This window comes from Schistocerca gregaria, chromosome 2 (assembly GCF_023897955.1).
Source record: "Schistocerca gregaria isolate iqSchGreg1 chromosome 2, iqSchGreg1.2, whole genome shotgun sequence".
In the NCBI taxonomy this organism is placed as follows: domain Eukaryota; kingdom Metazoa; phylum Arthropoda; class Insecta; order Orthoptera; family Acrididae; genus Schistocerca; species Schistocerca gregaria.
Window position 1 is genome coordinate 469,091,609 of NC_064921.1, and position 24,585 is coordinate 469,116,193.

Consider the following 24,585-nt stretch of genomic DNA (forward strand, 5'->3'; position numbering starts at 1 on the left):
ACTGCCTAGTCTTTCGGAACCTGATGAATAAAAATTAAACCACTTAATATGTAGAATAAGGAATGAATTGAACACAAAACTGTGCACCTTGTACAGGCTTAACCAATTCTGTTAGTATCTTTTCAGCTTACTAGGGCGTCATGTGCGAGTCTAGTGACTACCTTGTAAGACGAATACTGGTTAACGAAATAAATTAATACTGTATAACATCCACAATTTCGTGTCTATCGCTCATAATTGAATCAGTGAGGTGGAATAGCGGTCATATCTCAGAAAACAAATTTTTCAGGAGACAAAAAACTGTTTGACTACACAATGGACTTCAATATGGTATCGTGGAGATGCTATAGGCTCCAGGATGACACAACATACCGTACTTAAGCCATCGAGTGTGGTAAATTCTCCATTTTGAACGTACTGGAATATGATAGTTACTGACGCAACAAGTGTTCTGTCTGCAGCAGAAGGATTGTGTTATGCAATTTTATATTATTCATATTAGTTATAGCAATAAAAGGGTGTTTTATCAGCTCATAGGTCTATTCATAATGCAAGAAACAACGACAATCAAAATATGGCAAAGCATTATCATTCGATAATCTTTATCCTGTCCATCCTTCGGTGGCCACTGGCAGATGCTGTTATAAATATTATAAAATAGTTTCCGCTCGTCAAGCATGTTGTGTACGATTTTCTTTATATCATCTACATTCTCATTTGAGCAGTGGAAACTCGAAAGCAGAGAGTCCCATAAATGAAGTTGCTGTATATAGATATCTGAAACTTCAGTTTGTATTGCAGTCATAAGAGAGCATGGAGGTAACATCGCTTTTGCAGTGGTTAGGCCACCAGACCTTAAGTCTAGACTATCGTCCGTTTCCATATTCATGATGCGGAAGTTCTGCTTCTGAGACCACGAACATATCAATGTTTCACACTCCTCTCGATTCATCTTCAGACATAGCCCCTTGTCTGACTCAATACCAATCCAACGACCACTTATGTTGATGGGACATGACCCCTTCTTACACCAAACGACGCATACAGATAGAACGGTCAGATATCTGTGGATAACATAGTTTGAAGAAAAGTGGACATGCCACTTTTGGGTGTTGACGTGACACTTTATTCATCTCACCGATTCAGTTATGAAGTTGTTCACGAAAGAAGTGACAGAATATTCACCTAACATAAAATTATATAAGTGCGATGAAGGAATAAAAACACATATGTAACAAGAACAAAGCTAAGTTTTTGTATGAGAGAGAAAATATTCTCTGCACTCATGGAGAAGCAGCTGAAGAAAACGTTTGTATGGTGTAAAATACATGGTGGTCATCTCTCTTCAGAGAAGTGAAGGCCAGTTTTCAGGCGTTTCATCGTGTAAAATAGACTTTCACGGCCGGTATTGGGGTATGAATTTTTTTATAGGCGTCAACACAGTGCTTCAACGCGTATTTCTGTGACTTTCCGTCTCCTAGTGTTGGGGATACCATCCGAGGCTACGAAGACTCAGATAGCAGTTTCAGACTTGAGCGTATGGGGTTGTTGAGTTTATTTAACTTTGAACCTGCTGACCGCGTTCTTATAGCGTCTGATTGTGTCTCCAGCATTAGGAGATGGGACATTAGGCATAGAATTAAGCCTTGGCCCACGACCCAATGTCTACGAAACAAAATTCTCAAACGTTTAGGCGTTTTTGAAGAGTGAATCTACATTGAAAAAGAAGGTGGAAATCACAAAGATAAAAGCGATAAGAAATGAAAACTAAATCAGGAAAGACAAGTGCGAATCGAAGACTGAATATCTCATGGAAGTGGCTTTCTCTCACATTTAATCACGGCATAGGCGACCACCAGTGGTGATAGAGAACGCCCATTTGGACGGATAAATGTCACAAAGCTTTGTTTAGCGATGAGAGCATATTCAGCCTTATTTGCGAGTGCGGTGTCGCACAGGAGAGCGGAAACTATTTTGGTGTACCAGGCAACAGCATCATGGTGTTGGGAGCAGTAGCCTCAATGACAGTACCATCTCCGGTACCAGGATACCTGTAGAATACCATATAGGCAATTCTGTTAACGCACCTGCGTTATGGAGATGTGTTCTCCAGTAGAACAGTGCCCGAGAACGTACTGCTCGCTTTATGTAATGCACCCTTCGTGATATTTTAGTCCCATCGCAATCACCTAAAATTTCGCGCGTCTTGCTTGTGCGAAGCGATGTCAGGTGGAATCTACATTACAGGCGACATTCCTTGACCAAACGCAACACCATATAGAAACAGCTTGGATGACTGTCTCCTGAGATGACATACAATACTTACATGGTCGCGTCTACGCACAATTACAGAAGTGTATTGTACCTTGCGATTAGTGTAACAGACTATCCGTATAATGTGCGAATATTGTGGATCCATTGCTCCTGAATGCTCATTTTCCACGGTTTGCTAATCAACACAAGAAAAAAAAAGACGATTGGCATACTGAATTGGAACAGAAAGCATATCAAAATATGCGCCGAAAAAAATTTGTTTGGTTACAAGATCAGGTAAATTTCAATGCTCTAGTCCGACAAGGAAGGAATTCCTTATTACCACGTTTTATGTCTTCATTTATAAACTATACGACAGCGTTATTTCCGAGAAAGTGGGCTGTCGAGTCAGAGTGGGAAAATGAAAAGTGCCAAATTCAAATGTCGGCCGTGGTGGTCAAGCGGTTCTAGGCGCTTCAGTCCGGAGCCGCGCGACTGCTACGGTCGCAGGTTCGAATACTGCCTCGAGCATGGCTGTGTGTGATGTCCTTAGGTTTAAGTAGCTCTAAGTCTAGGGGACTGAAGACCTGAAATGTTGAGTCCCATAGTGCTCAGAGCCATTTGAACCAAATTCAAATGGCTCTAAACACTATGGGACTTAACATCTGACGTCATCAGTCCCCTAGACTTAGAACTATGTAAACCTAACTAACCTAAGAACATAACATAGATCCATGCTCGAGGCAGGATTCGAACCTGCGACCGTAGCAGCACCGCGTTTCCTGACTGAAGGGCTTGGAACCACTCTGTCACAGCGGCCGGCGAAAAGTGTCAGTTCGGACCGATACGTTTCAGGTCGCGTAGTGTGAACCACATCTGCAGCATCTCGTAAACATCCAAGGTGCTATCCAAACTTATGCTGAACGTTATAGAGCATCAGTCTGGTTTTCAGCCAAATAGTAGGTGAGCTGTTAGTGGAGCAGTGAGGTTCTCAAATGACGATACACAGTAGGAACTTACCAGTGCCAGCATACGTACAGGGTGATTATAATTAAAGTTAAACTTTCAATCCGCTATAGAAATAACACCGCTAGTCAGAATAACGTCGAATTGCAACGGAATATTATCGGAGAAGGGGAAAAAGGTATGGCAGAAGAAAAATAAATAGTTACAAAATGTAGCAATAGATGGCGCTGTAAGCATCATAATTTAATAGTGGTCGACTACAAATCAAAAACAAACTGTACTACTCAGTGTGGATGGGTGTACTGGTGTGAGACTGTAAGTTACGTAAACCCATGTACCACGGCAAAGGCATAACACATCGGATGAGAAAAATTCGTTTTGAAATTGGCCTGAGGCCAAAAAACGCGTAAAAAAACAATCATATCTGTTTTTAGTTGTCCTGAGGCCAAAGAACCGCAGAAAAAACATCAATTAAAGTCAAATCGGATTATTAACTTCCATGTGACTGTCGCAAAGCATGTTCAATATGGTGACCACCGTTTTCTGCAACAAGTTGAAATCGAGAAACAGCTTTTTCCAAAACCAATCGATGTGTTTTCGCGGTCACGTTCAGAATATGTTGCTCAATGCGTGCCTTCAATGCAGCTAAGTTCGCAATTGGAGCACTGAACACATCTTTCAGATAGCCCCACAGCCAGAAGTCACATAGATTAAGATCAGGGATCGGGACGGCTAGGTTGTAGGGAAATGGCGGCTGATAATTCTTGCATTTCCGAAAGGCGCTTTAACAGCTGCTTAACTGGATTTGCAATGTGCGGAGGTGCGCCATTTTGCATAAAAATGTACCCATCCACACATCCACGCTGTTGGAGAGCTGAAAGACGTGGTTGTGGAAAAGACACTCATAGCGTCTACCAGTGACCGTACAGGTAACAGGACCGGAAGCACCAGTCTCTTTGAAAAAAATATGGGCCTATGATAAATGATGCCATAAACCCGCACCACACAGTGACTTTTTCAGGATGATGTGATAATGTTTGATTTGCTTGTGGATTTTCCGTTACTCATATTCGACATTTCTGTGTAATAACACATCCTGTCAGATGGAAGTGGGCTTTGTCTGTCCACAAAATCTTCCACAGTCAGTCATTGTCCACTTCCACACGAGAAAGAAAATCTAAAGCAAATGTCTCTCTTGCTGGCAGTTCAACAGGGAGCAAGTCGTGCACATGGGTAATTTTGAATGGATACAAAGAAGGATGTTTTGTAGGATTCTATGCACCGTGCTCACGGGTATGTCCAATGTTTGGGCAATTCTCCGTGCACCACACGTTTGCACACCACCACTCGTCTCCTCCTGCATTGCTGTGGCCACTGCTTCCACTGACGAATCAGTTCGATTCCTCCCTCTACCCGGTTGCACACCAAAAGATTTCGTCATTTCGAATTTCCGAATCATTTTCTCCAGACCCACGGCAGTCATCGGACCAACACCTTTCTTCAAACCCTTCAGTGTCCGGATCTTCTGCAGAGCGACGTTTGCACAGTCATCCTTCTTTTAATACAGCTTTACAGCCACAGCGCGATCATGCATTGAGAAGGGTCATGGCGAACATCGCAGACGCGAAAGGAGGAAAAGCCGTGTACTCGGCATCTTTATACCAACTGCAATGGGTCATGCACATGACAGGTATTTTCATTTGCGTATTCTGTCACATACAGGCCATCTATTGACCAATTTTCACACTATTTTTTTCTTCTGCCATACGTTTTCCTCTTTTTCCGATTATATTCCGTTCCAATTTGACATCATCCAAAGCAGTGGTGTTATTTCTACAGAGTTTGAAAGTTTAATTATAATCACCACGTATGTGTGAGGGCGGATGAGAGTGAGTGAATGACTGATGAACGTTTGAGCAAGTTAATGCAGTTTACTTTGTCCTTTTGTAAGGTATGGGTAAAAATCCTCCGCATGTGAAACTTGCACTCAGAAGGGGGAGGCTTCAGATAAGGACAACAGACTCGGCTCAGATTTGGCAGGTCGCTTGTGTACAACCTAAAATGACAGGGAAGAAATCTTTAAATCTTTTCGACATCCGCTTATGTGCCGACGAGATAAAGGCCATGGAAGGAAAACGCCACTTGCGTACCGACCAATGGCTGGTGAATATAGAATCTGTGTTGGATTCACAAGCGCATTCTTTTTTTATTTTTTATTACATCCTTTTCGAAATTTGTAGGAACAGTAGGGTAAATAAGCTAAGTAAATTATTAATGAATTATAACAAGGAGGGAAAAAGTTTCTCAAATAACTTGGGTTAGTAAATTCTGGTCGGTTTCCAATAATTCTTCCGATCTTTATGTTGCATGCCTTCCATTTCTTTCGAACAACTACATGGATAGTACTTGTCACATAATGTTAGGAGCAAATATACTCGGAGCAGCAAGAACATTTAATGCATTCAATCTTCGGCAACTAAATCGTCCCTTCCGAGGAATATGGGGAAAACATATTTCGTTTACATTTAAAAATATTTCTTTTTTCAAAAAAATGGCTCTGAGCACTATGGGACTTAACATCTGTGGTCATCAGTCCCCTAAACTTAGAACAACTTAAACCTAACTAACCTAAGGACAACACACACATCCATGCCCGAGGCAGGACTCGAACCTGCGACCGTATCAGTCGCGCGGTTCCGGACTGAGCGCCTAGAACCGCTAGACCACCGCGGCCGGCATTTATTTTTTGGGAATTAAATTTGATACTTGCCACACATACGATAACAATGCCTGAAAAGCCTGCACTAAAAGTTGAAAGTGAATTATGCAGTTAATTGTTATTGCATCCATGAGGAATTCCTGTTGGATTTTCAGAACATAGAATGGTTTGACTTTTATTTAAGCAAAGAGTTCCAACATGGGAGTGGAAACATGGAAATGAATGGGCAGTTACTTGAAGATGGGCACAGGCCCGAAACCGGTCGCGTCTTAAGTCACCTTCAATTGTGAGTGGTAGCGGATCTTATTCTTTCCATGTAAAGGAACAGTCACAGAATTCAACAGCACCCATTATGTATAAAATTAACAGAGAAATGGAATGTCAGCTAGAACCACGCCTGAGAGAGAATCAGTTTTGGTTTCGGAGAAACCGAAGAACACACGAGGCGTTACTGGGCACGATTTATTTTTGGAGCCAGATTGAAGAAACGCAGATGCACGTTTGTAATATTTGTAGATTTAAAAAAATCTTTTGAATATGTCGAGTGGAATACACCTTTGAACCCCTGAAATCATCACGAGTAGTGTATAGAGAGCAACATTTTATCTGCAGCATGTAATCGTACATAAATCAGCCTGCAATCGTAAGTAGGAGGTCATGATACGCAGACAGTAATTGAGAAAAGATTGAGATGAGAGCACACCTTACCTATTATATTAATTACTCTATACATAGAGAAAGCAGGAATGGTAATCAAGATAATTTCTGGGAGAAGAAATAAAATTTTTGAGCTTTCTATAAAAATATCTATAAATAAAAATACGGAATATCCTTTTTCAATAACTTTCTCCTCGTGTAACGCTTGCTTTAGATAAAGTATTCAACTGCTGAACAATACTAACTGTTAGTTGACCCTGTGTTGCGTATGTGACTGTGTCTTAGTGAAATAATAAATTTTAAGTAATCGTAAGTAATATAATTAAATACCAAAATCAACTATTTGTGAACTAAGTGAAACAAACTGAAACTCAGTGCAGAAGTACATTATGAAAGTTGCGTGACATGAAGTGCATTATCTGACTGGACATGTCCACAGCAATAAAATAATGTTCTACTCGGAACGCTTCACTGTCAATTAGTCTGCTTGCTTAGCACAACACCTGATAATTCTGACTACGAACTGTTTCCTCATAAAAGTGCAAAGTGTGATCAGTACTGAAATAAAAGTAACTTATCGCATGCTCAGCATGTTGTTAGGAAGAACTGCGCTTACAGCTGGTAAAATTATGAGACCTGAGTTTCTCCTGACTTTCAAATAACTTCCGGGAATACAGCCAGGTAACACTTTTAGCGCCTGCCGATATTTCGGCGGGAGAACACCCCGCCATTTTCAAGGCAAACTGCAACGGACAGGTGGCTTACATGCAAATTTAATACCTCGTTTCTCGGACAGAAGCAGGAAAGATAACACGTACACACACACACTGAACACTAGTGCCACCAAAGATGACCAGAGTCAGAGCTATCGATAGTGAGACTATGGATTGGCAGGTGAGGTAGCATTGACTCTGTTCAAAAATGGTTCAAATGGCTCTGAGCACTATGGGACTTAACATCTATGGTCATCAGTTCCCTAGAACTTAGAACTACCTAAACCTAACTAACCTAAGGACATCACACAACACCCAGCCATCACGAGGCAGAGAAAATCCCTGACCCCGCCGGGAATCTAACCCGGGAACCCGGGCGTGGGAAACGAGAACGCTACCGCACGACCACGAGATGCGGGCACATTGACTCTGTCACTCTGTTTTTTGACAAGGGAGAGAGCCGGATTCCAAACAGAGTTTAAACAGAAACCTCCATCTCTGTTAACGAGGTTGCTGGCTAATTTAATCTCAACTGCGTCCCTAATAACACTGTCCCAATAGCTGGACGTGCATGCCAATATCTCGGTGTTATTATATAACATGGAGTGACCAGTATCCAAGCAATGTTCGGCAATAGCAGATCTACTTGGCTGCTGTAATCGTGTGTGCCGTTTATGCTCAGTACATCGGTCCTCCACGGTCCTGATGGTTTGACCAGTATATGCCATGCCGCAGCTACAAGGAATACGATATACACCCGCCTTACGCTGTCCGAGATCATCCTTAACGGAACTCAAAAGTGCTCTAATTTTAGATGGAGGTCTGAAAACACATTTCACATAGTATTTCCGTAAAATACGACCGATCTTGTTGGACGTGTTTCCTACGTAAGCCAAATGGCAGTAGACTTAGGCGTTGACTCAGAATTATCATCAACCACCCGATGTACAGTTGGTCGATAGCGCAACACACGTTCAATCTGTCTATCACTACAACCATTTTAACGAAATGTAACTTCAAGATGGGACAGCTCAGCTCGCAAAGTCTCAGCGTCAGAAACGACAAGTGCCCTGCGTACGAAGGTACGAAGTACCCCTTCACGCTGAGCCGGATGGTGACAACTATTGGCTTATAACTACACTATTTTTCTCAGTGTTTCGAACATTTTGCACCATTTTACGATATCAAACGCTTTCCCAGGTGTACAAATGCTGTGAATTTGACTTGATTTTTCTTCCTTTTCTCTTCGATTATCAACCGCAAAGTCGGAACTGCCTCTCCGATGCCTTTACCTTTCCTAAGCGAAATTGATCGTCGTCTGACAGATTCTCAATTTTCTTTTCCATTCTTCTGTATATTATTCTTGTCAGCAACTTGGATGTACGAGTTGTTAAGCTGATTGTGCGACAATTCTCGCACTTGTCGGCTCTTGCTATCTTGGGAACTGAGAGGATGATATTTTTCCGAAAGTCCGATGGTATATCGTCAGTCTCATACATTCTACAGACCCAGAGTAAATAATCGTTTTGTTGCCACTTACCGCAAAAATTTTATATATTACGATGGAATGTTATGTATCCCTTCCGGTTTATTTAAAGTCTTCCACAGCCTTCTAAATTATGATTCTAATACTGGATTCACTGTCTCTTCCTCCGGTTTCTTCTTATATTACCTAGTCAGTAAGTCCTCCCCCTCATTGAGTCCCTCAATGTACTCTTTCCACCTATTCGCTCTTTTCTCTCTGTTTAACAGTGGAATTCACATTGCGTTCTTAATGTTACCTCCCCTACTTTTAATTTCACCTGAAGTTGATCTGACATTTTTGTATAATGAGTCATTTCTTTTTCGATTTCTTCACACTTTTCGTGCAGCCATTTCACCTTAGCTTCCTTGCACTTCGTATTTATTTCATACCCAAGTGATTTTAATGTTTTGTGTGTCACGAGAAAAGGCAGTTTTGTTTAGTATGTTTGCCATTATGAGCGTCCTTGGATGCCTGAACACGTGAATGATATGTGTTATTCTTTGAGTACCAGTGGTTGTATTAGAAGAGAGAGAGAGAGAGAGAGATAGATAGATAGATAGATAGAGAGAGAGAGAGAGAGAGAGAGAGAGAGAGAGCGAGCGAGAGAGAGACGAATGGTCAATGAGTGAGAAGCTTTGATGGCAAACGTGCTGAATAGGGAATGAATTTTATTTGAGATGCTCCCTGATGTGACTGAAGATAGGGGTTGCTTTTGAGTTGATTTCATGGAGTGACGGAATGTTTGAAAAAAGTTAATGTAAAAACAGTTCCTATTTGTTGCAAAGCACTATTATCGTAATTTAAAGAACCAATTTAGTTCAAGAATATCTACGTTTTGAAATCCAGGACAAATTATCGGTCATTTGTTTGATATTCTAATTATTCTTTACCCTTCACTTGCAGTTAGAAGACTATATAGGAAAAACAAGGAGTAAATTTAGTAACTTTAGTACTGTTTGTCCGAATCAGTTTTCATTGTTCATAATAATGGCAAAAGGAGTGCATAATTTTCAAGTTAATGAGATCTGTCTTAATGTTATTAAATAATCGTAATGTTATTTCAATTTCAAGCAAGTTTTTGATTCATTTGCATACATTTCCCTAAGTTAATCCACACAGTTTAAACACAAATCGTAACATTAGTTCACTGTCACGCCTTGCATTATAGCGTGGACAATTAGACGCAGCCGGCAGCTGTGGACGAGCGGCTCTAGGCGATTTAGTTCGGAACCGCGCTGCTGCTACGGTCGCAGGTTCGAATCCTGCCTCGGGCATGGATGTGTGTGATGTCCTTAGGTTACTTAGGTTTAAGTAGTTCTAAGTTCTAGGGGCCTGATTACCTCAGATGTTAAGACCCATAGTGCTTAGAGCTATTTCAACCATTTGAATTAGACGCAGTTTTGGAAAAATAATAAATTATGAGAAGGTAAAGCTGCTTAAAGTAAATGATAAGGCAAGTAGCCACACAGTGATTTCTTTCAGGTACATGCAGTTCATCATTTACGTAGATAAGCAGAAAGAGCAGAGTTGAGTTATCCGTTGCAGGTAAGAATCAAGGGCAGGGTCTAAATGAACTTTTTTAGATTGAATTGTGAAACTATATTCATTTCTAAATTCTTCGTATAATTTGGTTGGCGCATGTTCTAAGAGGGCACAGTTTCAATACGTCACAATTAGCCAGTGTCTTGCGACTGTTTGATAACGAAGCCATTCTTTGTATTCGGTTTCATTTACAGATAATCAGATTTAGTTTATAGTAATTGGCACCATACACATGGAAAGTAATTTACATAGTTAATGTTCATGTTGAAATGCAGCATGGCGAAGGCTGCTCTAGATCAGAGTACATGGGCGACAATGTAATCTGAAACAAAATTGTTAAATCTTTAGTGGCCACTTGTTGACAAACTGCCTATTTGCTTCTGTCTTGGTTTCTGCGGCCGACGTTCGTCTGATAATTTTACTGACGATGGTGAACTCCGGCAGTGGAGGGTGAAGCTTTGAGAATGCCAGCCACTCGTGCTGGCAAAACGTCAGTACAATTATCATACGAACGTCGGCCGAAGAACCCGAGACAGAAGCAAATAGGCTGATTGTAATCCGAGTTTAAATTCCTCACAGTTTTGAGTTAAAAGTTTCACCTGATTAGCAGGAACAGTAAACTTTCACATTTATTTTCGATACGCTATGACAAGAATGAAAAAATCGTAGTAGTAATCATCGCACTTTCGATTCTGTATGGATGAATTTCCTCACAGCACATTCCTTTTATTCGCCAGGGAGTTCCTGGAAAAATGTGAGCAAATTCCAGTGTTATATTGTTGATTATGCGGATGTACAGGGTGTTCAACTGCCCCTACCTATAGGTTTTATGTAATCTGCAAGGCCTTCAAAAATCAAGTGCGAAATTTTCGTCTTCTTTAGCTCGCTACGTGCGAACTATTTGTCATACGGAAAGAATGAACAAGACATTCTTGTAGGAAATTTAATGTAGTTAAATTTTATGCTGGGATACGTTCTCAGTGGAGGCCACGGTTTTCGAGTTATTCAAGAAAAATGCGTTTGGAGGTCACTTTCATACGATTTTCTTGAATAATTAAAAACTACGGCCTCTAGCGGAAACGTAGCCCAGTACAAAATTTGTTTAAATTAAAATTCCTGAAAAAAGCACTGTTCATTTTTTTTCTGTGGGACTAATGCACTGAAGCGCCAAATAAACTGGATTAGGAGTGCGTATTCAAATACAGAGATATGTAAAGACGCAGAACACGGTGGTGCGGTCGGCAAGGCCTATATAAGACAACAAGTGTCTGGCGCAGTTGCTAGATCGGTTACTGCTGCTACAGTGGCAGGTTACCAAGATTTGAATGAATTTGAACGTGGTGTTATAGTCGGCGGACGACCGATGGGACACAGCATCTCCCAGGTAGCGATGAAGTGGCGATTTTCCTGTACGACCATTCCACGAGTTTACCGTGAATACCAGGAATCAGGTATAATATCACATCTCGTATAGCATCACATCTCCGACAACGCTTCGGCCGGAAAAAGATCCTGCAAGAACGGGACCAACGAACTGAAGAGAATCGTTCAACCTGACAGAAATGGAATCTTTCCGCGAATTGCTGCAGATTTCAATGCTGGGCCATTCAACGAAACATCGATATGTAATTTTGGAGCCGAAGAACCATTCGTGAACCCTTGATGACTGCACGATATAAAGTTTTACGTCTCGTCTGGACCCATAACACCGAGGTTGGAGTGTTGATGACTGTTGCTTGGTCGGGCGGGTCTCTTTCCATATTGTTTCAAGCAGATGGACGTGTACAGTTATGGTGATAGCCTCATGAATCCATGGACCCTGCATGTCACCAGGTGACTGTTCAAGCTGGTGGAGCTTCCGTAATGGTGCTTGGCGTGTGCAGTTGAAGTGATATCGGACACCTTATAAGTCTAGTTACGACTCTGACAGGTGACACTTACGTACTCATCCTGTCTGATCACCTGCATCCATTAGTGTCCGTTGTACATTCCGACGGACTTGGGCAATTCCAGCAGGACAATGCGACACCCTACACATCCAGAATTGCTACACAGTGGCTCCAGGAACACTCTTCTGTTTTTGAATACTTCCGCTGGTATCAAACTCCCCAGGCATGAACAATATTGAGCATATTTGGGATGCTTTGCAACATGCTGTTCAGAAGTGATCTCCACCCCCTCGCACTCTTACGGATTTATGGACAGCCCTGCAGGATTCATGGTGCCAATTCCCTCCAGCACTCCTGTAGACATTAGTCACGTGCATGCCATGTCGCGTTGTGACGCTTGTGCATGCTCGCGGGGGACCCACACGATATTAAGTTCAAAATGGTTCAAATGGCTCTGAGCACTATGGGACTTAACAGCTGTGGTCATCAGTCCCCTAGAACTTAGAACTACTTAAACCTAACTAACCTAAGGACATCACACACATCCATGCCCGAGGCAGGATTCGACCCTGCGACCGTAGCAGTCGCACGGTTCCGAACTGCGCGCCTAGAACCACGAGACCACCGCGGCCGGCACGATATTAGGGAACGCTTTCTACGTGCTCGCGGGGGACCCATACGATATTAGGCACGTGTACCAGTTTCTTTGGGTCTGTGTAGTTTGCACGTAACGAACGAGAGAATAAGAAAACTTGCACGTTGTGTTTGAAGATGTTGCGTGCGGCATGAAAGCCAAAGGTAGGCGGTGCTAAAGCAACGTGTATACTCAGGAGGTCGTAGTCTTCATAAGATAGGTGAATTTTTAAATTTTTTAGTATTAAATTTTCTTGTGTGATTTCATGTTCCAACTCATTCCATGACCAAGGAGATTTCTCAGTTAGTTCTGCTGGACAAGGCGTGCAAATAAAATAGAAGAATATAAAGCAGAGAAGAGAGGAGGGAAAGGAAGGAGATTGGTTTTAGTGAGGTCTCTGTACGTCCAGATGCAACAGCAGTCTTTTGTCTTGGGCCAGTGCAGACGTTGATCCTACCAACTGAGCTACGAGAGAGTGGTGCGGCTGAGTCGGGAGACGTACCCGTAGGCGCAGTGTGCCGCGGTGAGGACGCAGTTCTCCGTGATGAGCGAGCCGCCGCAGAAGGCGGAGCCGTCCAGCCGCACCGCCGCCTGCCACGGGAACTGGCCCAGGCTCGCCTCGACGCCGCCGATGATGCGTCCCCCTCCGGGCGCCTCCTTTGTGTCATCTGAAACTAGAAAATTTTCTGTTACGAATCTGTAGGGTTAACGGTGTCAGTATGGTGAATGCTTACACAAAAACATCTGTGTGACTGTCCGCATCAGGTGGAATGCATGTGTCTGGATTGGTTGCGTTGGGTTGTTTGGGGGAAGAGATCAAGCTGCGAGGTCATCGGTCTCATCGGATTAGGGAAGGACTGAGAGGGAAGTCGGCCGTGCCCTTTCAAAGGAACCATCCCGGCATTTGCCTGGAGCGATTTAGAGAAATCACGGGAAACCTAAATGAGGATGGCCGGACGCGGGATTGAAACGTCGTCGACTGGAATGAACTTAATAACACCGATTAGCAACGAGACAACGAATGTTTAAGAGTAAAGAATTGTATAAGATATCTAACAGTTGTGCATGACATTATGCTTCTAAGTGCTGCAGTAACCCTCGAAATATATCAGGGCAGGGTGTCGAGGTTAATTTATGCCCACCTTTTGAAAATATTGCAACATAATTAGTTACTTCGTTTTTTAAAATTCTGAAAAAAATTGTTTTTGTTTTTAATAAACTCTTCTAACTGATTACAACGTTCCAAATGTTTCAGTTAAACTTAACCGAAATATTTAAGTTTTAGTGGTAGGTACCACTTTCCACAATATACAGTACTGTCAGGATCCAGAGTCTATTTACACATCAATATCTCCTTAAAAAGTATGTTGTGAGAATAAGTCAACAACAATTAACGAAAATTCAATTTATAATTTTTTTATGGTGAGCATGAAATATCCCCTCCCTCATCTCGTTAGTACTCGTTACTAAAAGTACGTTGATGTTGATTATGGTTGGAACGTGCTACAACATATTTTCATGTTCTAGACCACACTAACACATCAGTAAGCACACTCCGTCTTCAGCCCACAAGTGGCCCATTGGGACCACCCGACCGCCGTGTCACCCTCAGCTAAGGATACGGATAGGAGGGGCGTGCGATCAGCACACCGCTCTCCCGGTCGTTACGATGTGACCGGAGCCGCTACTGTTTGGTCGAGTAGCTCCCCAATTGGCATCACGAGGATGAGTGCACCCCGAAAAACGGCAACGCCGCATGGCGACCCGGATGGTCACCCATCCAAGTGCCGACCACACCTAACAGTGCTTAGCTTCGGTGATCTCACGTGAACCGGTGTATCCACTGCGGCAAGGCCGTTGCCTAACGCCTCAGTACCTCTTTAAAATGTTTTGTTAATATGAATTAACAATAACTAGCGAATTTTTATTTTTAAAATGTTTTAGGATGGGCGTAAGACCCCCTGCCTTTTAATGGATGTATGGGCGTTACGGAAAAAGACTTTTTATTGCTAGGGTTTAATGTTGTGAGGGGTCTGCACCAGCAAAACGCCAAGGTATCTGGAGATGCGGAATACGCTGAGGCAGTTTGTCAAACGTCACTGCAGGCGCCTTCTGGAAACTGGTCGCAAGACGGTTGTTCGGAAAGAAAGAAACTGTTGGTCACGAAGTAGAAACCACCCAAAAATCAAAACTGTTTTATTTACAGCAGTTACCTACACCTTCCAGCTACTTCTGTACATAGTCGCTGCTCCGACTTAGGCATCTGTCGGCGCGTTACACCAATTTTCCAATACCCTCGTCATACAAAGCAACCTCCTGTGCTTACCACCAATTTTCTACGCAGGACTGCCACTCGTTGTCTGTGCCAAAATGTTGTCTTCGTAGCCAACAATTCATTTGAGCAGACATGTAAATCAAAATGAGACACGTACAGGCTTTATTATCAAACACTAGCCGGCGAAAAAGCTACAGGAGTGTTCTGATTCAGTATGTGGCCGAGAACTGTCTTGAAGAAGGGAATGCACGACAGTTACGTTATGTGGGGTTGCATGAAATCACGCGAAATCTTTCGGCACGTAGCCATACTTGGCGGGAGGCACTGTTTTCGAGGCTCTTTGCTCTGCGCTCATAACTGAGAAGAGCGACGTCATGCTGTAAGTAGGCTGTTTAGGTTTTTTTTATTGGTAACGCCGCCGCCACGTAGCGCTCTGTATTAAACTCACTGGCTGTGCCGTGTGCAGTCTGTGGCTGGTTGGCATTGTTGTAATACTCGCCATTGTAGTGTTGGGCAGAGGCAGCTGGATGCTAACAGCGCGTAGCGTTGTGCAGTTGGGAGGTGAGCCGCCAGCAGTGGTGGATGTGGGGAGAGAGATGGCGGAGTTTTGAAATTTGTAAGAATGGATGTCATGAACTGCTATATATATTATGATTATTAAGGTAAATACATTGTTTGTTCTCTTTCATTTGCTAACTATCCCTATCAGTAGTTAGTGCCTTCCGTAGCTTGAATCTTTTATTTAGCTGGCAGTAGTGGCGCTCGCTGTATTGCAGTAGTTCGAGTAACCAAGATTTTTGTGAGGTAAGCGATTTGTGAAACGTATAGGTTAATGTTAGTCAGGGCCATTCTTTTGTAGGGATTATTGAAAGTCAGATTGCGTTGCGCTAAAAATATTGTGTGTCAGTTTAAGCACACTCGTGTATAATTTTTCTAAGGGGACGTTTCAATGCTATCTGCGGGCATACTAGAGACACTGCCCAACACATCTGTGCAAACTTCATCGGATTTTCACTGCAGTTTCCATTTCGCAAAAGATCGTTCTTTGCTTTCCGAACAGTCCTCGTAGTTAAGAGTGTAAAGGACGCTGCCCAAAGCTTATAGACCATTGCAACTCTAATAAAACGGGGGACAAAGTCAATGGAACGTGGCGGATCTATGATCCAACAGAGCATGCAGAATTTGAAGACATCACTAAAGTAAACAGTACTCAAAAACGTATTGCGTTTAGAAATAAACACAGACGCGAATGTGTATTTCCTTTATTGTGGGAAAGTAAAGCTTTACACAATAGCAACAAAATCTGTTAACGAATTATTTGACTGACGAGAAGAAAAATATGAGTTAGTCAGTCAGGTGTAAGGACACATCCATAACAAGTTTTGCAGGTCACGTGAAGAACGGAGACGGAGTGCTAGTCGTACTGTGGGAGCAATGCTGAGCCAAAAGTGTGGTGTGTCAGTTTCTGTTGGGAGGTCACTGGCGTAAACAATTACAGTAATTTGCAGTCATTGTCAGCGACCACCTCGCCCAGCCCTGGCTGCCACACCAATAGCCATATTTCCAGCTGCAACTGCAGCTACCACCCACGTATGCCGCCGATGCAACAAGTGTGAGTTGCAATTTTGTTATACGATCACATGGTTGGAGACAATGGCTGTTATTTGAAGGCAAATGTTGATGGTGTTGAGACAGCAACCAGCCACAAATTTATTTTCAGTTCCTTTATTCAAAGTGTACCGTTACCGGTTTCTAATCGTCATGATTCGTCTTCAAGCGGTTTTCATGCTTTCATTACAACATTTTTCCTGATTAATTGTCCTAAAATATAAATAATACATAATTATAAGCACGCAACACAGATGGTTGCGTTACAGATTTTCATTGGATGTGACTTACGTGAAATGTCGGTTTGGAGTGTTTGTTTTCATTACATTCGTCCAACAGATGTGAATACATCCTGTGTGAGTTATTTGACGCTTCATACTGTCACAGATTTCCTGCTAGCGAAATTCACTACAACATCCAAGTAAAAAACACAACTGCCAACGTTCTGTTTGTCTCGGAGTAACAAGAGCACACAGAAATAACACCCAACAATACAACGATCATATTAATTTATTTTTATCCTTAGTGTGTGATGGAATACGTTTCTTAGCTGCAGTCCTTTTGAGTACAGTCCTGCGCAAGATAAGACGAATTATGGTATACTTTCATTAAAGTGCTGCAACTGGGCACCATATCTTTTATTTCTGGCTGATTGTACTTATATCTTACATTCCAATGACAATTATTAGGAACAATGAATGTAATTAATATTAAGTAACTTCTCGGTCTGAGTAGTATGATAAATCCACCAGCACCTACAGTGGACCTAACAAAAATAACACATGAAAATGCTAAGAATTAAATTGCTCCCTACAATGTCATGGTATCGAAACAAAGAGGCTCTTGATATGTTTTTCCAGAATAAGCCTCTATATTCAAGGAAGGCAGTAGGAGTAATCCTCGAAATTACAGGCCCATATCATTGAGGTCCATATGCAGCAGGATTTTGGAACATATATTGTGTTGTAACATTATGAATTACTTCGAAGAAAACGGTCTATTAACACACAGTTAACACGGATTTAGAAAACATCGTCCTTGTGAAACACAACTAGCTTTTTACTCGAATGAAGCGTTGAGTGCTATTGATGAGGTTTTTCAAATTGATTCCGTATTTCTGGATTTCCGGAAGGCTTTTGACACCGTACCACACAAACGGCTTGTAGTGAAATTGCGTGTTTATGGAATATCGTCTCAGTTATATGACTGGATTCGTGATTTCCTGTCAAAGAGTAAAAAGCAAGTGATTTCTAGCGTTCCCCAAGGCAGTGTTACAGGCCCTTTGCTGTTACTTACCTATATAAACGATTTGGGAGACAATCTGAGGAGCCATCTTAGCTTGTTTGCAGATATGACTGTCATTTATCGACTAGTAAAGTCATCAGAGGATCAAAACAAATTGCAAAACGATTTAGAAAAGATATCCGTTTGTTGCGAAAATTGGCAATTGATCCTAAATAACTAAAAGTGTGAGGTCATACGAATGGGTGCTAAAAGGAATCCGTTAAATTCGGTTACACGATGAATCAGTCAAATCCAAAGACCGTAAATTCAACTAAATACCTGGGAATTACAATTACGAACAACTTAAATTGAAAGGAACACATAAAAAATGTTGTGGGGAAGGCCAACCAAAGACTGCGTTTTATTGGCAGGGCACTTCGAAAATGTAACAGTTCTACTAACTTGACCGCCTATACTACGCTTGTCCGTACTCTTTTAGAATATTGTTGCGCGGTGTGGAATCCTTACCAGATAGGATTGACGGAGTATATCGAAAAAGTTCAAAGAAGGGCAGCACGATTTGTATTTGAAAGAGTGTCACTGAAATGATACAGGATTTGGGATGGACATCATTAAAACAAAGGCGTTTTTCGTTGCGGAGGAATCATCTCAAGAAATCCCAGTCATCAGCTTTCAACCGTGATAAAATAAAGGAAATCAGAGCTAGCACGGAAAGATATAGGTGTTCGTTGTTTCTGCGCTATACGAGATTGGAATAATAGAGAATTGTGAAGGTGGTTCGATGAACCCTCTGCCAGGAACTTAAATGTGATTTGTACAGTATCCATGTCGATGTAGATTGGACTAGCTATTTCTCATATTGTTCTATATTTATACAATATAGCCCTAAATATTACACTTGCGATTTCCTCAGTGTATCATTCACCACAGCGAGGTGATAGTCTGCGATTACCACGGTAGTGCCTACCGTGGTTCGCCCCCGATGATGGCAACGTAGTTGCTTGCCGAAATCTTGTGCCCGTTGGACACAGACATCGGACCGTTCACACGGAAAATTATAGTGAAGGTAGTACAGGCTTCCAGTGTGAGATAAATGTTAAAAGTGGTTCAAAAATACTCATCGGAATCTTTTACAGACCGCTGCCTCAGGACCAGTAGTGGTGAAAACTTTGAGGGAACTATTTTGCGTAAATTTCCTGTTCACGTCATAGTGTTAGATGGGGATTTCAATAGACTGCGAGGCTCAAGTGATTAAGGAGGGTAGTGTGGAAATGGAATCATGTGGAATTGTTCTAAATGCCTAATGCGAAAATTACCTTGAACAACTAATCACAGAACCGTCTCTTGAAAAAAAAGAAAATAACATGTTATATCTCCTGATCACCAGCAGATCGGAACTCTTCCATATTGATTAGCATAGACCAGGGAATCAGTGGTCTTACAGCCGTTACAACATCCCTGAATACGGCTGTAAATAAGAGTAAAAAGAAAGAGAGGAAGGTATTTTTGCATAGCAAGAGCAACAGGAACCGCATTTTAGATTACCTGAGCGATCAACATGAAAATTTCACATCCAGGGGTGACAATATTTGGCATCGGTGGACCAAGTTCAAGAATATGGTATTGTAGAATACGCATTATACAGGTGCGTGTCGAGAAAAATTGTGGAGGTTGGAAAGACTAACTGTGACTGGACTATCATGTTAGGAAGCTGCCATAATAGCAAAGGGAGCTTCACTGCAAATGGAAAAATAGCCAAAGCCTCAAAGACAAACAAAAATTGAACGAAACCATAATTGGCCAAAGGAGAGTCATGCGTAATGAGTTCAGTAAATTTAAACATAAAATTATATCTACTGACTTGACAAAGAATCCTAAATCAGTAAACCTATAGATGTTCACACCCTTTGTGACCATAATCACATCGACACAGAGGAAGACACGGAGAGGGCCCGAACATCAACCCTATTTTTTCAAAAACTATTTCAGTTGGGATGATTGACGTTCGTTTCTGAAATCGTCGCACGAACTTCGAAAGGCAGTATTGAAATAAGTGACCATGGAATAGAAAACAACTACAATCACCGGACAGAGGAAAGGCTGCTGGTCTTGCGGGATAATACTACATTCCTAAATAAAGTATTCTATAGAACTTAGTACTCTTCTTGCAACAGTGTATCGAGGTAGCTGGAGGTGCGAAACGTTCGTAATGATTAGAAAAAAAAGCAAAAGTTATTCCCATTTCCAATAGAGGTCGCGGGACAGACAAAAGAACTGTAGGAATTTATCGCTAACGTTAGTATGTTGTAGGATTTTGGAACGTGTTTTTTGCTCGCATATTATGACATTTTTTGGAGATCGAAAATCTCCTGTGAAAATATCAACATGAGTCCTAAAATAACGATCGTGTGAAATCCTGGTCGCTCTGCTCGACCACGAGGCCCAGGAAGCAGTATGTACCGGCGCCAAGGTGCATACCATGTTCCCTGACCCCCGGAAGGCGTTAGGACCAAGACGTTGCGGTTTATGATGGAACAAGACTGAAGAAAAATCATACACGTTCATAGGATTTGTGGCTTGGATAAAGCGTTCGGCAGCTTAAAATGGTGCCAGATGTTCGAAATTATGAGAAGAATAGGGGTAAGCTATAGGGAAATGCTGCCCCGCCCTCCAACGTACGATATGTACAAGAACCAAGAGGGAGCAATAAGACTGGCAGACCAAGAACGAAGTGCTCGGATTATAAAGGATGTACCGCAGGGATGCAGTCTTTCGCTCAAGCTGTTCAGTCTACGAATTGAAGAAGCAATGGCCGAAATAAAAGAAAGGTTCGAGAGCGGAATTAAAATTCAAGGTGGCCTGGGCAAAATCACTAATTATCTCTCACTGTGCACTCGCTTACTGGCGACTGGGTGACTTGCTGTGATGGTTCAGATGTCTCTCGGAGCCTTGGTCTCACAATTCCAGGACTGGAAACTCTTATCTGGTAGATGGCTCGCCAGCATGTGCGTTATGTTACACATCTTATTTTCTTTCTGATCCGAACATCTCAGTAGCAGAGAGCATGGTTACATTTGGGAAGTTGGGTTACTTGGTTGAACATCGTTCGTCACCTATGTACCAGCAATTTTGATGCTAGTAATTTTAGTATTAATGTCTTGTTTTTTTTTTTAATAATGTACTAACGTGTAAGTTTTTGCAGGTGCACTCGGTAGTGATATAGGGTCTCGCCTGGTGATGGAAGTCGGCTGCCACATCTCGGTGAGGCGGCGACGCTTCCGCTACAGGTTTCTGACTCCGTTTTGTGGATTTTCCTCAGTTTCCGAGGAGAATTTTGTTCACCGACAAAGAGCATTTCAACAGGAAAGGTGTTTTGAAACGCTCGAAATAGCTACATTTGGGACCAAGAAAACCCCAAAGCTACGTGTAAACGGAGATTTCAGCACCCCCTCGACATCAATGTCTGGGCAGCTATCTGCTATGGTCATGTGTTTGAGCTGTGCATACTTCCTCCCCACCTAATGAGTGCCCTTCAGCAAGTTCCGGTGGAGTTTTTGGAAGGCGTGTCATTCGACATTCGGGCGAATTGCGGTTCCAGTATGATAGCGCTGCAGTATGTTTTGCAGTTCACATCCAAAACCACCTGATCGTAGTCAACTGGGACAGGTGAATCGGTAGCGGTGGACTGCATGCTTGTCCACCATCATCCCTCTAAAGCCCTCTGGAATTTTTCTTGTGGACTAAGATAAAGAGTTTTGTTTACGAGGCCCCGGTCCAGTAGCAGGAAGATCCGGTTGCTCTGATAATGGCTTTGGCAGAAGTGATTGACCATGTATCACGCTTGTTGGACAGAGTTTATGCTAACTCATTTCGCAGATATATTGTGTGCACCGAACTTGGTGGTCGTCATATCGAACAGCTGTTGCAATATCACACCCTAAACAGACTGAAATCTGTTCATCTTCTTTCCTTTTAACATGGAAACGATCCATTTTCTGACATGAGTTCCTATATAAAACTTGATCCGCTTAAGTCTCCCCTACAACCTCTAGAAGTGTGTAACATGAAACGTAAAACGCCCTGTTATGACCTAATCATTGTTGCTGATGATTATATCAGTCATAAGAAGCAACGATGTGGCCATAGAAATTGCTTCGAAAATAAAGCAAACTGGCAACAGTTCTTGAATAACAAAGACAGTTGTAATTTTATGAATAAATATCCAACAGTCGCGTATTCATCTTCAATAATAACCTTTCGACTGCTCCTCTAAAAAACTTCATAGCCTAGAAGCCACATCATCAGGTTAAATTGTATACCAGTCAGGTTCCTCTCAGAGTATGCTGATAAAATAGCTCGTATATACAACAACTCGCTCACAGAAAGATACGTACCGAAAGATTGGAAAATTGCTCAAGTCACACCAATACCCAAAAAGGAAAGTTGGAGTAATCCGCTGAAATACAAGCCTTTATCACAAACGTCGATTTGCAGTAGGGTTTTAGAACATACACTCCTGGAAATGGAAAAAAAGAACACATTCACACCGGTGTGTCAGACCCACCATACTTGCTCCGGACACTGCGAGAGGGCTGTACAAGCAATGATCACACGCACGGCACAGCGGACACACCAGGAACCGCGGTGTTGGCCGTCGAATGGCGCTAGCTGCGCAGCATTTGTGCACCGCCGCCGTCAGTGTCAGCCAGTTTGCCGTGGCATACGGAGCTCCATCGCAGTCTTTAACACTGGTAGCATGCCGCGACAGCGTGGACGTGAACCGTATGTGCAGTTGACGGACTTTGAGCGAGGGCGTATAGTGGGCATGCGGGAGGCCGGGTGGACGTACCGCCGAATTGCTCAACACGTGGGGCGTGAGGTCTCCACAGTACATCGATGTTGTCGCCAGTGGTCAGCGGAAGGTGCACGTGCCCGTCGACCTGGGACCGGACCGCAGCGACGCACGGATGCACGCCAAGACCGTAGGATCCTACGCAGTGCCGTAGGGGACCGCACCGCCACTTCCCAGCAAATTAGGGACACTGTTGCTCCTGGGGTATCGGCGAGGACCATTCGCAACCGTCTCCATGAAGCTGGGCTACGGTCCCGCACACCGTTAGGCCGTCTTCCGCTCACGCCCCAACATCGTGCAGCCCGCCTCCAGTGGTGTCGCGACGGGCGTGAATGGAGGGACGAATGGAGACGTTTCGTCTTCAGCGATGAGAGTCGCTTCTGCCTTGGTGCCAATGATGGTCGTATGCGTGTTTGGCGCCATGCAGGTGAGCGCCATAATCAGGACTGCATACGACCGAGGCACACAGGGCCAACACCCGGCATCATGGTGTGGGGAGTGATTTCCTACACTGGCCGTACACCTCTGGTGATCGTCGAGGGGACACTGAATAGTGCACGGTACATCCAAACCGTCATCGAACCCATCGTTCTACCATTCCTAGACCGGCAAGGGAACTTGCTGTTCCAACAGGACAATGAACGTCCGCATGTATCCCGTGCCACCCAACGTGCTCTAGAAGGTGTAAGTCAACTACCCTGGCCAGCAAGATCTCCGGATCTGTCCCCCATTGAGCATGTTTGGGAGTGGATGAAGCGTCGTCTCACGCGGTCTGCACGTCCAGCACGAACGTTGGTCCAACTGAGGCGCCAGGTGGAAATGGCATGGCAAGCCGTTCCACAGGACTACATCCAGCATCTCTACGATCGTCTCCATGGGAGAATAGCAGCCTGCATTGTTGCGAATGGTGGATATACACTGTACTAGTGCCGACATTGTGCATGCTCTGTTGCCTGTGTCTATGTGCCTGTGGTTCTGTCAGTGTGATCATGTGATGTATCTGACCCCAGGAATGTGTCAATAAAGTTTCCCCTTCCTGGGACAATGAATTCACGGTGTTCTTATTTCAATTTCCAGGAGTGTATATTGAACCAAACGTTATGAAGTACCTCGAAGAAAACGATTTATTGACATATAGTCAGCACGGATTCAGAAAATATCGTTCTTGTGAAACACAACTAGCTCTTTATACTCATGAAGTAATGAGTGCTATCGACAGGGGATGTCAAATTGATTCCATATTTTTAGATATCCAGCAGCGTCTTCTAATCAAACTGCATGCCTACGGAGTATCGCCTCAGTTGTGCTACTGGATTCGTGATTTCCTGTCAGAAAGGTCACAGTTCGTAGTAATAGACCGAAAGTCATCGAGTAAATTGGAAATAATATCCGGCGTTCCCCAAGGAAATGTTATAGGCTCTCTATTGTTCCTGATCTATATTAACGACAATTGAGACAATCTCAGTAGCCGTCTTAGATTGTTTGCAGATGATGCTGTCATTTACCGTCTTGTAAAGTCATCAGATAATCAAAACGACTTGCAAAATGATTTAGGTAAGATATCTGCATGGTTTGAAAAGTGGCAATTGACCCTGAATAAAGAAAAGTGCGAAATTATTAACATGAGTACTAAAAGAAATCAACTAAATTTCGACTACGCAATAAGTCACACAAATCTGAGTGCTGTAAATTCAACTAAATACTTAG

At 42.8% G+C, this 24,585-nt stretch overlaps 1 protein-coding gene across 1 annotated transcript in view; it reads right to left on the reverse strand.

Moving 5' to 3' along the window:
* The window catches only part of LOC126326323 (brachyurin-like), a 59,511-nt gene that overhangs the window by 16,611 nt on the left and 18,315 nt on the right, over positions 1-24,585 (reverse strand). The window contains exon 3 of the mRNA XM_049995630.1: positions 13,401-13,566. Within this exon, the coding sequence (XP_049851587.1) occupies positions 13,401-13,566 (166 nt within the window). The remainder of the gene's footprint in view (positions 1-13,400; positions 13,567-24,585) is intronic.